We start from the raw sequence: 12537 nt of genomic DNA on the forward strand, positions 1-12537 counted from the left end.
CGTCGCTTGACTATCGACACTGCTGTGTCTCTCACAGTTCCTCCTCTCTTCGCTTGTTTACCCTAGCGATAGTATATTTCTCCGCCTTGCTCCGACTTGTTTGTCGGTATTTTCCTTCTGTTTTCCCCCTTCTGTTCCGTCTCTCTCTCTTTCTAGGTGTCCACTGTAATTCGTTTCTGGCTCGGAGGAGGTCCTTGTCCGCTAAGTTCTTATTCCTTTCTCTTTCGCCTTTCATACGCAGCTCCTGTCTTTCACCTGCCAGCTTTTCCTTTCTATTTGTCTGGGTTACCTAGTCTCTCTGCCTGCTTAGTGTTGTTCATCTTTCTTGTGCTGTTATCTGTCTCTCTCTGCGGTCCTTACCGCAGCGTTCTTCTGTTCTTTCCTTTTCTTCAATTTTGCAGTTACGGCGTCCGAGTCCTAGCTCCTCCTCCTGCTTCTATTCTTTTCTATCTTTTTCGGTACTTGGTTTCTTGGTGCTAGCTCTTACTTACCTGTTCTTACCTACCTGTACTTAGTGAGATCTGTCATGTTCTGGTTTCTTGCTGTACTCTGTCTTTGCTCCTTTGGTTATCCTTCTGTTCTCCCTTGGACAACTGCAATCCACGCCTGCATTGTGGTTTACCTGCTCAGCTCTGCACAGATTATTTCCCTGCACTGTATCCTGGATCACACCAACAGAGCAGTGCTCTTGCTTCGTTGCCTCTCCGCTTGATCAATATCAGTAGCGGTCCTGGAGGCTATTTCTTCCTGTATCAATGTCTTGGGAGACATTCCTTTTCCTGAGTACGGACTACATTTCCCAGAGTTCAGTGGCTCAACCTCCTCTCTCCTTCTGTGGAAACCTTCAGAAGTCATTAACATAGAACAGCAGCCTCTTCTACCAAGCAAAGAACCATCCAACATCGTACTACCAGGGTTTTTTGTTGCCAACCGGCTTTTTCCCTGGTCTGGGGTTTGGCTCCTCGGGGTCCACCGAGTACAGGTATCAGTCTCTGCCAAGGTGGCCTCTGAGGGAGCCAGACCTTACTTGCGCGACAAAAAAGATAAAAGATTCAAGGAAAAGAAGGACACTGAAGCCAAGAAATCTCGCCAGAAGAAGACTTCAGAACGCCGGAACAGCTCTTCAGAAGCATCAGGTGAGGAGAAGGTTCGGAAGGGTAGGCAACGGTGTGACAATTAGGCTCCAGCCAATTGTGGCAACTAAGAATGCTCTAGTGGCTTGGTTTAAAGAGAAAAATCAATATTTTGGTGTTAGCTATGATGCTTCCATATGGTATAACCAAGCGATTCAGTTACAAAACAAATGTTTGCATTGGCAGAGTTGGATTATGAAAGGCATTCTTAAACTAAGAGATGTTTTGGAAGGGATTAGGGTTTTGAAGAGTTAAGATGCAAATATAACTTGAATAAGTGAGAATTTAGTCATTACACAGATTTAAGGACTCTTAATTATGATTATGATTAATAAGAGATTTGGAGGAGAAGCCGGGGATTTGCAAGTTGTTTGATGGAGTAGAACATGGGGTGTCTACTTAGATAAAATTTATGGATTTGGGACAAGAATATGCAGACTCATGGTTAAGATTGAAGGATGTATGGTCGAATGATATTGGGCTGCAGACATCTGAAGAGGAGTGGGAAGATTTATCTAGAGCGGGATCCAGATCAAAAATGCATATGAATTTGAGGCTCATAAGACAAAAGATCATTGGGAGATTATACTGGACACCAGAGAAGATGCATAAGATTCATCTATTGGATAATGATATGTGTTGAGGTTGTACAGGTTACAGAGGCTATTTCTTACATCTGCTTTGGGACTGTCAGAGGGTGCAAGATTTTTGGATGGAAGTATTAGACAGATATTACTTTAAACTTAGTTATTCCTAGGCCGGCTGCGAACATGATTTTACTGATGCGTAGAGGAAGATGTTCAGTTACAAGGGAATTTGATTTATGTGTAGAGTAGTTGTATTGTATAGTTAAGTTGCACAAACAGATTAATAAATCATAGTGTCCAGTACTCTGAGTAAAATTCGAATCTCAAACTCAATAATTATAGATGAAAACTGTCCAGTACGGGAAGAGTGATTTAATTCAAGTACAGCCGACACGTGTTTCGACCATCAGGTCGTTCTCATGGCTGTTTGTGACAAGATTGTGATGGTTCAAACATCCACAAATTATAGTCAAACATTTTACAAACGTTAGCACGTGATGAATCATGCTCATCAAAACACAATTAAAACACCAGTAATCATACAAGGGCAAATTGCAAAGTAGTGCGGTGCAGGTCTGCCAAACAAAAATCCATATAATATCAAGATCGGGTGTACATACCCATAATCAGGAGGGCACAATCATAGGGGAGAGAGAGCAGAGGTGGAAAAAGAAAACATTAAATTATTTAGCACATGGTCACTTATCAATTTTACATTTTGTTGTTCATAAACTTGGTTTGTTGAGTGATGTGAGGCTCACTTCTAATAAAATAGAACCATATTGGTTGTCAATACATTAGATATATCTTCGTGAAAAATAGTGAAAGGACATTCTATGTATTATAGCATTGCTGGGACCAATTACAAATTATGTGTATACCTATTGGTGAATGTTAGAATTCAAGCAAAAAGATCATGTTGATAGCTCACCCAAGATGTTGCTGGGAGTTATTCCTAGACAATGCCAAGATTCATTACATGTGTTTCCTCTGATTGGGGGGCGCACAGATTAGTTACTCAAACCAGAACATTGAGAACTTTTTTGTAGCCTCTAGATAAATTTTTTGATGAAATGTTAATGACCGTACTATCTGGATATGTTGATTTACTTATTTATTTCATTCTTCTACCATATTTTCGATTGATTGATTTTTTGCAATATAGGTATCCTCAAACTTATAGGTAATTTTCACAATGTTACCTCAACTGTCATATATAGGACAATTATGGAGAGTACACTGGTCACTGATGGTCATCATTATAGAGTAGGAACATATCTATTCACTCCACACTCATGCATACTCCCCCACATCATGCACATTCAATGTTTACCGGTTCACTCCACTCACACCACACTTCTCCCTCCGTTGCCAATACAGTGCATCATGATGTAAGGACGAGAAATTTGTTCCCCCTTTTTCACGAGTAGTCCTTTGAGAGAAAGCGATACAAGCAATACGATTTAGAAGAACAAGTTACTTCTTACCTTGTAACGTTCTTTCGATGGGATGTTCCTCTGACGTATTCCTTATCTTTGATAATTTGTCTCCAGCTTGCTGGCCTCGGAAATGTTTTCTCTGTAGAGGGCGCTACGCGTCGATGTCCGCCGAGTCGATGTCCCTCGACAGCCACTGTATCGGCGCTGACGTCACCATGCCCATAAATAGCCACACGTGGCGTCCGTTGCTCAGTTCCGTTTCTTAGCATAAGATAAGTCATGCCTGAATTGGTTATTGACCTTGAAGGAGCGTAAGCTGCAACCACAAGGGAAGTATTACTGCGGGGATGGATGGGAGGGGCGATAAGGAATACGTCGGAGGAACATCCCATCGAAAGAACGTTACAAGGTAATAAGTAACTTGTTCTTCGAAGGGACTGTGTGTCATGATGCCTACCCCCGGGCATCCGGATCAAGCCCATCAGCCCCGGGAGCAGGCATCCAGACATTTACAAAAACCCCAGCAGCCCCAGCTTGGGGCTGCTGGGTTCGGTCCTGGCGCCGTAGGCACCAGGCTCATAATAGAAATCAGTCCTGGCACCATAGACATTACTTACCTCATGCAGACCATGCTGCAAATAAATCCAAGCTAACGTGAGGCCTGGATGGGACTATTTTACTACAGGGACTATTTTTTACTCGGGTGTGGTACTGGGGAACTTCTTTCCTGGGACTACTTCGGAGGCTATTTAAACCACGCCCGAACAGCAGCACATGCTTCGTGTTGTTCTGCAGCCAGCAGCGTGACTCTCACCGTGCCTGCAGCCAGCATCCAGTCTTCTGCCACGCCCGCGTGCCTACAGCCAGCAACCAGTCTTCTGCCACGCCCGCCTCGAATCCAGAGCTCCTAGAATAAAGAGGAAGAAAAGGACAAGGTTAGAAAACAAACTTATTTCAAATTCCTCACCTGATTCTGGATCCATTTCATCTCCCGACCTGGAAAGTACATCAGTCCTGCACGCGTCGCTTCGCCAGCTCCAGCACGGCGCCATACTCACCAGTTCGCACAGCATCTTTCGATCCGGCACTGTCTCCATAATTTCTTCGCCATACTCCGGCACCTAGGGGCACAAGAATAACAAGGTGAGCCAAGGGAATCAACAAATACCTCTTACCACCATAGACTTACCTGATTTACCACCGGCAGTATTATTCTCCATATCTTCATATGCCGCATCTGTAAAGAGGGAGAAAAACAACACGTTAACGCATGCAATAGTTACCGGACAGCGTTGGGTAACACAGACTCTTACCTGAATGCAGCAGCAGCTACGAGACCTTCTTCTCATGAACTCAGTTGCAACTTAAGGAAGGAAGGGGACAAGAGTGAACATCGGGCACATTGAACTCTTTGAACTTGATACTTACCAATCCCGCCTGGGACGTCAATGCTTACCGGAACTCTCCCAACGCCTTCAAACCAGTGAAGTAACTGGTATCTACGCGCCCCTGCAAGACACGCAGGATGGAGAGCTTATCTTTTACAAACAAAAGGTGAGGTTACTAAGGGGATAGCGGAGGTGATTAGTGGGGGAGAGCGAGAACAGTTGGGAGGCCATCGCTAAAACCCACAGGTGGCTAATCCCTGTCTCCACTTGCAGGAAAATACTTCTTCGGGTCCAGCAGACAAGACTAGGCGGGCCAGTCCAGACAGTCATCTCTGCACTACGCATCACGTTGACGGAGACAGCAGCTGTCCGGGTCCGATCGACACCCCTGTGGGGTCCAGGTGAGCGTAACATTGTGTCCTCCGATGTATTTCTTATCTTTTATAGACTCCCATAGCAGTGGCATGTAATTGGAGGTGGGAGTAATAATGTCATGTATGCCTTTTAGGAATGAACTGAATGTAATACGGCTTTGCCAAATCTGGTCTCTTGACTAGTGGAGGAATCCAGGTTGTAAAATCTTGTGAATATATGTGCGGACGACCATGTGGCAGCCGCACATATGTCTCGGACCGGTACCCCTCTTTGGAGGGCCGAAGAGGCTGCGATACCCCTGGTTGAATGAGCCCTAAGATTTTGGAGTGGCTCTTTCCCTGCCAGTTTGTAACATTCCAGAATGGCCAAAATAATCCACCTGGAAATGGTCTGTTTTGTTATGGGTAGTCCCAACTTGTGACCCGAGTATCCTACAAACAGTTTGTCTGCTTGCCTAATCCTAGCCAGTCTGCTGATGTAAAAGCTAAGAACTCGCCTTGGGTCCAGACTATGTAGCCTTTCTTCCTCTTTCCCCGGATGGGGAGGAGGGTAGAACGAAGGTAAGGTAATTTTCTGAGTGATGTGAAATTCAGAAACCACCTTTGGGAGGAAATTAGGCTTCACCTGTAGGACAACTTTGTCCTTATGGAAAATTGTATCGGGGGTTTACAAGAAAGAGCTTGTAATTCGCTCACCCTCCTAGCAGATGTTAGTGCTACCAATAGGACAGTTTTAAGAGTGAGAAATCTCAGCGAACAAGAATGGAGTGTTTCGAAGGGAGTACCCATTAGGAAATTTAAGACTAAATTTAAGTTCCATAACAGAACTTGGAATGGTCTTGGTGGATAAACATTAGTTAATCCCTTGAGAAATTGTATTACTAGGGGTAGTTTGAAATACGATGGTTCCTCCGCAGTGCGCTTGAAGATTGATAGCGCTACGAGATAGCCTCTTACAGTGCCAACTTGAAGGCCTGAGTTTGCCAAGTAGAGTAGAAACGATAACACCGTTGGTGTACCACATGAAAAAGGGTTGATATTCTCTTCTCTACACCAGCTGCAAAATGTATTCCAACAGCAGCGGTATAAAGACTTTGTTGCTGGCCTTCTGGCCGAAAGCAACATCTCCATGACGTCATCAGGGAGGTCCCAATCCTTGTACCTCACCCTTTCAGAACAGAAGCCAAGTGTGAAGGTTGAGGGTTCTGATGTCTGGATGGAGAACCTGACCTCCCTTCTGTGAGAGAAGATTCTCTTTGAGTGGAAGAACGATTCGAGGACAGATGGACATATCTAGAAGGTCCGGGTACCACGTTCTCCTCTCCGAGTCTGGGGCAATTAGGATCATGGTTTTCCGGAATCTTCTCAACCTCCTGATCATTTGAGGATAACAGGGACTGGTGGAAACGCGTAAAGGAGTGGGAACTCCCAGTCCACTACGAAGGCGTCCCCTAGAGCTCCTCTTGGGGGAAATTTCCTTGAACAGAACAGATCGCACTTCCTGTTGGTGCTGGTGGCGAACAGATCCACCTGAGGGGTTCCCAAAGGGCGAAGATCTCTTGAAGGACTTCCTGAGCTAGCTCCCACTTGTGGGAGACTGTGCTCTGCCTGCTCAGAGCGTCCGCTGTCAAGTTCTTCTCTCCGGCTAGATGGACTGCCGATAGAGAGATTTCTTCCGGAATTGCCCATAACCAGAGCTGCATTGCCTCTCTGCACAGTGGCAGTGACCCTACGCCTCCTCTTTTGTTGAGGTAGTGCATGGCCACCGTGTTGTCTGTCATTATCAGGACATTTCTCCCCTGTACTGATGGCAGGAAAGCTTTCAGCGCTAGTCTGATCGCTCTCAGCTCCAATAGGTTGATGTGTAGTCTGGACTCCGATGGAGACCAACGACCGCTGATGGTCAAGTCGTTGGCATGGGCTCCCCACCCCGTGGGTGAGGCGTCTGTGACTACTGTTATCTCTGGCCATGGTTGCCAAAACAGTTCTCCTTTCAAGATGTTCTCTGGATAGGCCCACCATTGAAGGTCGTGGGCTACCTTGTCCGGAATCCGGAGGAGATCTGTCATTCTTCCTGAGTATTGTGACCACTGGGTCCTTCGTGCCCACTGGAGAGATCTCATTCTCAGGCGAGCCTCTGGCACAAGGAAGATGCAGGATGCCATGAGGCCTAGCAACCTCAAAAAGTCGAAGGCTGGGGGATATTGGGCATTTTGAAACTTGCTGACCATCTGCAGAATATCTTGAGCCCTCACCTCTGGTGGCGAGGCTTTTTCCAGGGAAGTGTCCAGGACCGCTCCTATGAACTGGAGTCTCTGTGATGGTATCATCTGTGACTTCTTTAAATTGGGAGAAGCCCAGTTTGTGAAGGAAGTGGCAGACATAATCTAGCTGGATCTGAGCTTGTTCCGAAGATACAGCTCTGATCAGCCAATCGTCCAGGTAGGGGTAGACGTGGATCCCTTCCCTCCTTAGACTTGCAGCCACTACCGACATTAGCTTGGTGAAGACCCTCGGGCGGAACTCGAAATTGATAATGAGAGCCGCCAATTGCGAACCTCAGGTATCTCCTGTGTTTGAGATGGATTGGCACATGGAAATAAGCATCCTGGAGGTCCAGAGATACCAGCCAGTCCTGGATCTGAAGGGCCTGAAGGATCTGAGAGAGAGTTACCATCTTGAACTTGTCCTTCCTGAGGAACTTGTTCAATTTTCGTAAGTCCAATATGGGTCTCAGTCCTCCGTCCTTCTTTGGTATGAGAAAGTAGGGGGAGTACCAGCCCTTGTTCCTCTCCGCTAGAGGTACCGGTTCTATGGCACCTTTCTCTAGCAGGTCTACAATTTCCTGCAAGAGGAGCGGATCTGGAACTTTTAGAGAGCTGTGCCCCGGTGAATGACTCTGAGGGATGTGTAGAAAGGGTAGGCAGTAACCCTGGGCAACTGTCTACAATGCCCAGGCATCTGACATAATAGCCTGCCATTCCGTCAGATGGTGAGTTAACCTGCCCCCTACAGGTGTTTTGTGTGGAAAGACCTCAGAGTGTTTTGGGGGCGGATGATGCAGGTGCCGAGGGTAAAGAGGCACCTGCTGTTGCTGCCTTAGTACTTTTGACCCGTCCACCTCGGGCGGATCTCCTTTGGCCTCTTTGAGCCGGCTGTCCTATGCCTTTCCCGAATGCGGAATAATACTGAAAGGACTTTCCTCTCCCAGAGGTTCCTGAGGGGCGAAAAGGAGTTTGGCGGATTGCAGCTCCTAAAGATTTTGCTGCTGCTTTAGATGTTTGCAACTTTTCCCGGACTGTCATTAGCCTTTTTACTGAATAAAGAAGAGCCGTCAAAGGGCATATTCAAAAGTCTGCCCTATACATCTGGAGCAAAGCCAGACTTTCGCAACCACGCATGGCTGCAGATTGTAGTACTTGCCGCCATGGCCCTGCTGATACTGTCAGCGGAATCGATGCCAGTTTGAAGAGATTCGCACAAGGCATCTTTCCCATCTTTAATGATGTTAAGGAAGGCTTCCCTTTCCTCTCCTTCCGGTATGCAGTCAGCCGCTGATGAAGCACACTCCCACAGTGTGTGACTGAACCGGGCGAGCGTAAAAGTGGCGTTGATGGACTTCAACCCCATACTACAAGCAGAAAAGACTTTTTTTGCCATAGAATCGTACCTTTTGTCATCTCTATCCTGTGGGACAGTAGGTTAAGCGGATCTGCTGCTTGATGAAGTTGCCGCTTCAACCACCAGGCACTCTGGAGTCGGGTGTTTTGATAAATGTTCAGGGTCAGCCGCAGCTACCTTATACTTGGCTGACAATCTTTTATTGACTGCAGGGATAACCTCAGGATTTTCCCAATTTGATGAAATCTTCCTTTGTAAGGCTGCATGGAAGAGGACCACAGGATCCTCCTGTGGACCTTTGTCTAGTATGTCTGTAAGGTCATCCTGTTGAAAAACAGGTGAAGGCGTAGACCAACCCATGAATTCAATAATCCTTGCCATCAGGGTTCTATAGGGGGTTTCGGCATGTTCCCCTGGGTCTGGTTTGACAAATTCCACTTCTGGGGAAGTGTCCAGCCCACTTGCCTCATGTAATGATTCCTGTAGGTCTTTCAACCTTCTTTCCTCAGAGGTAAAATCCTCTGAAACAGGTGGTGTGGTCCTCTGCAACCCGAAGGGTCTTTCCTGGTCAGAATCCTCCCCTTCTTCATAGATTGAAGATAATCTGGGGTACTCTGACCTCGGAAATGGTGTAAAACCCATTTCTAAGGCAGAAGGAGCCAAACTCTTCATTATTGGGTGAGAAAACGTCGGTGTCGTAGACGCCAATGTGAAAGGCTTCGAAGGTGCAGAGAAAGGCGTCGAGAAAACTGGAAAAGGCCTCGAAGAACTCGAGAGGTTCGGGATCCTACTCGAGGATGTCGACGACGTTCTCGGCGTCGTGCCGGAGGCTCTTGGTATAACCGTTGACTGTGAAGTAGCCGTGGTTTTCTCTTTTATCGATGTCGGCGTCGATTCGATCGACCGATGCATCGAAGAACCCTTCGACAACGGCGTTGATGGCGCCGATCCATGCGTCGAAGGGATCTTCAACGAAGGCGTCGAAGATGGTGCCTTCTTACCCGATGGCCTGTGGCGCTCTCGGGTGGACTCTTTCGCCGGGTGCAACGACTGGCGGCATTTCGATTTCTTGGGTTTTTCACCCAGGGTATCACCCTCAGCTGTCTTCGAGGGGGTCGAGGCCGCTTCTCGAAGACGCTTAGCATTTTCTTCCTGAATTCCTCCCACTCAGCCTGAGAGCTGTGTTTTGTGGGGCAGGAGACCCTTTCTGGGGAAACAGAAGATGACGAGGAAGAGGATCTTCGACGTCTCTTATTTGAGTGTCTAGATCTCGACGAGTGGTGGGAGCTACTTCGAGACCTAGAATCGGAATGCTTTCGACGGCGAGGAGACTAATGCCTCGACTCGGCCGAAGAAACTTTCGAGGAGGTTTTGACTGACTTACCTTTCTCGAGCTTCCCCTTGCGCTCCTTCAAGGCTTTCGCTGTCATGTACATGCAGTCCTCACACTCGGAACAATGGTGCTCGACTCCCAAGCACCACAAGCAGATCCTGTGAGGACATTTTCTTTCCGCAGTCTCGACATTTTTTGAAGCCGGACCGCAGAGTCGTCAGTTCGGATGAAGAAGCCATCGAGAACGAGTTGGTTTTATCGAGTAAATATAAGAGGTTTATCTGACTGAACTGAGCAACGATATTCCGAGGCCCCACGAAGCACGGAAAAACGGAACTGAGCAACGGAGGCCGCGCGTGGCTATTTATGGGCATGGTGACGTCGGCGGCGATACGGTGGCTGTCGAGGGACATCGACTCGGCGGACGTCGACGCGCAGCGCCCTCTACAGAGAAAAAATTCTGAGGCCAGCAAGCTGGAGACGAATTATCAAAGATAAGGAATACGTCGAAGGACACAATCCCTTCGACGAAATACTTCTCACACGAACACTACAGACGCGCGCTGAAATAACCATGGCAACAACCCTGCCTCTCCGTGCTAGCACAGAGAGGTGGGGCCTAATGCGTACGTGCGGCAGCGTTCGCGCTGCTCCCTGGTGCCCCGCCCCCATTGCCATGGGCATTTAGCGAAGCATCGCAGCTCGCGCGCATTTCGCTTACCCACACAAATGCACTTGCGTCTAGACTGCATCCTACAAGCACACAGGTAAGAGACTCTCACACACCAGATGTGTAAAACTGCCCGTGCATTCAGCGGCACGCTGACAGTTTCTTTTTCTTATACCATACAGCAGCATTGGACGCTACGTGTACATACACACGCCACAATACGATTCGCAGCAACACACAAGGTACAGAATGTTCAGAACAGCATATATTACTGATTGTCTGTTTTTGAATAACGTGTTCATTTGAAATAGCGTAACCATAATATATGCTCCTGTTTTTTGTTTCTTTCCCTTTTATTATATAACTTCGGACCTCCATGGGGTATGTGTAACACATTTATACATTTTTACATCTTTGATTGAAACGAAATGTGTTGTGTTGTCCTACTTGACAAATCTGAACAGTGTTGTAAAAGTAGATAGTAGTACGGCCCTGAAAATGGTCATAGACCGAAATGCATTGGCTCATGTACTAAGTCACAAATTTACCCACGTATTCATGGGATGCCTCATTTAAAAAGAGTAAAAACGAGATACGAGAATAGAAATGTGAATAAAACATTTCTCTTGTGCAAATACAAGTGTTTTGTAATTATATGTTTGAAAAATTGAGAATAAGTCTACAAAGTACATTTGACTACATTGTGCAACCCTGATTGGGGTCAACTGTGAGCACCAGTTCTAAATAGGGTATACACACCCTATTTTTTTCCAGTTTTTGTATTGTGAGGTCCGAATGCCAAAGGACCTTTTTTTAAACTGGTAGCTCCAGGTTAAAGTAATTTCAGATTCATCTCTACAGCAGTTGAACATTTATACTATAGCAACCAACGTGGTGCCCACCTACCCACCGTTTTCTTAAAAGATGATGGGTGATCAGTATTCTAAACAATGATAATTGTAAAACACCCTGGTGGGTGATTCCACAATAATGCATGGGAAATGTGGAAACTACATTAAAAATTGTGAGCTTCCCTTGTGATCTGTTAAAGGGTTAGATCCCAACTGAAGGCTTAAAGAATGTGTTTGCCCTTGCTAGTGAAAGCAAGTGTTGTTAGCAACTCGCGCGCGCGTCTGACATCACGCGTACGTGTGACGTCACACGCACCACTGCTCCATGACATCACACACATTAGCTAGTTATTGCCGCTATTCTGATTTAAAAAAAATAAATAAAATTGTCTTTTTTTTCTTTTTCTGAAAATTTTAAATAGACATTAGATGTTTGTAACCGGAAAATATGATGGAGACCTAATACATAAATAGGATAAGTTGATAAATGAGGTATGAGAATTAATATTTTTTTGTGATATTCGAGCAGATGTAGAATCATTGCACTAAAGGACATTCCATGGCAACAGTCTGCATGAACTGCAACAATTACTCTACATTTATGAAGCTACCTCCCTAAACTATCTAGGGTAAGAACCCACTTTTAGAGCACTGAGCAATCATCAGCCCAGTGCTCATTATTTCACACTAACCTAATTAATTATCAAAATCTCACATTCTAAAGAGGATATTTTCTAAATACGTCATATATCCTATCTCTCCTTGGCAATGTTTAGGAATAACTCCCAGCAACATCTTAGGTGAGCTATCAACATGATATTTTTGCATGAATTCTAACATTCACCAATAGGTATACACATAATTGGTAATAGGTCTCAGCAATGCTATAATACATGGAATGTCCTTTCTCTATTTTTCACGAAGATCTATCTAATGTATTGACAACCATTATTGTTATATTTTATTAGAAGTGAGCCTCACATCACTCAACAAACCAAGTTTATGAACAACATAATGTAAGATTGATAAGTGACCATGTGCTAAATAATTTTGTTTTATTTTTTCCACCTCTGCTCTCTCTCCCCTAGGATTGTGCCCTCCTGATTATGGGTATGTACACCCGTTCTTGATATTATATGTA

General features: G+C 45.7%; 1 protein-coding gene across 4 annotated transcripts in view; it reads right to left on the reverse strand.

The window, feature by feature from the left end:
- Window positions 1-12537, reverse strand: part of AMN1 (antagonist of mitotic exit network 1 homolog) — a 1280950-nt gene that overhangs the window by 91303 nt on the left and 1177110 nt on the right. Inside the window, exon 7 of one of the 4 annotated variants that reach the window (XM_069628558.1) lies at window positions 2169-2295. The exons of the other annotated variants lie outside the window; for them this stretch is intronic. Within the exon in view, the coding sequence (XP_069484659.1) occupies window positions 2258-2295 (38 nt within the window). The 3' untranslated portion in view covers window positions 2169-2257. Of the gene's footprint in view, window positions 1-2168; window positions 2296-12537 lie in introns of those variants that run through there. 4 annotated transcript variants of the gene reach the window in all.

The sequence above is a fragment of the Ambystoma mexicanum genome, chromosome 12 (assembly GCF_040938575.1).
Source record: "Ambystoma mexicanum isolate Mex_15411 chromosome 12, UKY_AmexF1_1, whole genome shotgun sequence".
In the NCBI taxonomy this organism is placed as follows: domain Eukaryota; kingdom Metazoa; phylum Chordata; class Amphibia; order Caudata; family Ambystomatidae; genus Ambystoma; species Ambystoma mexicanum.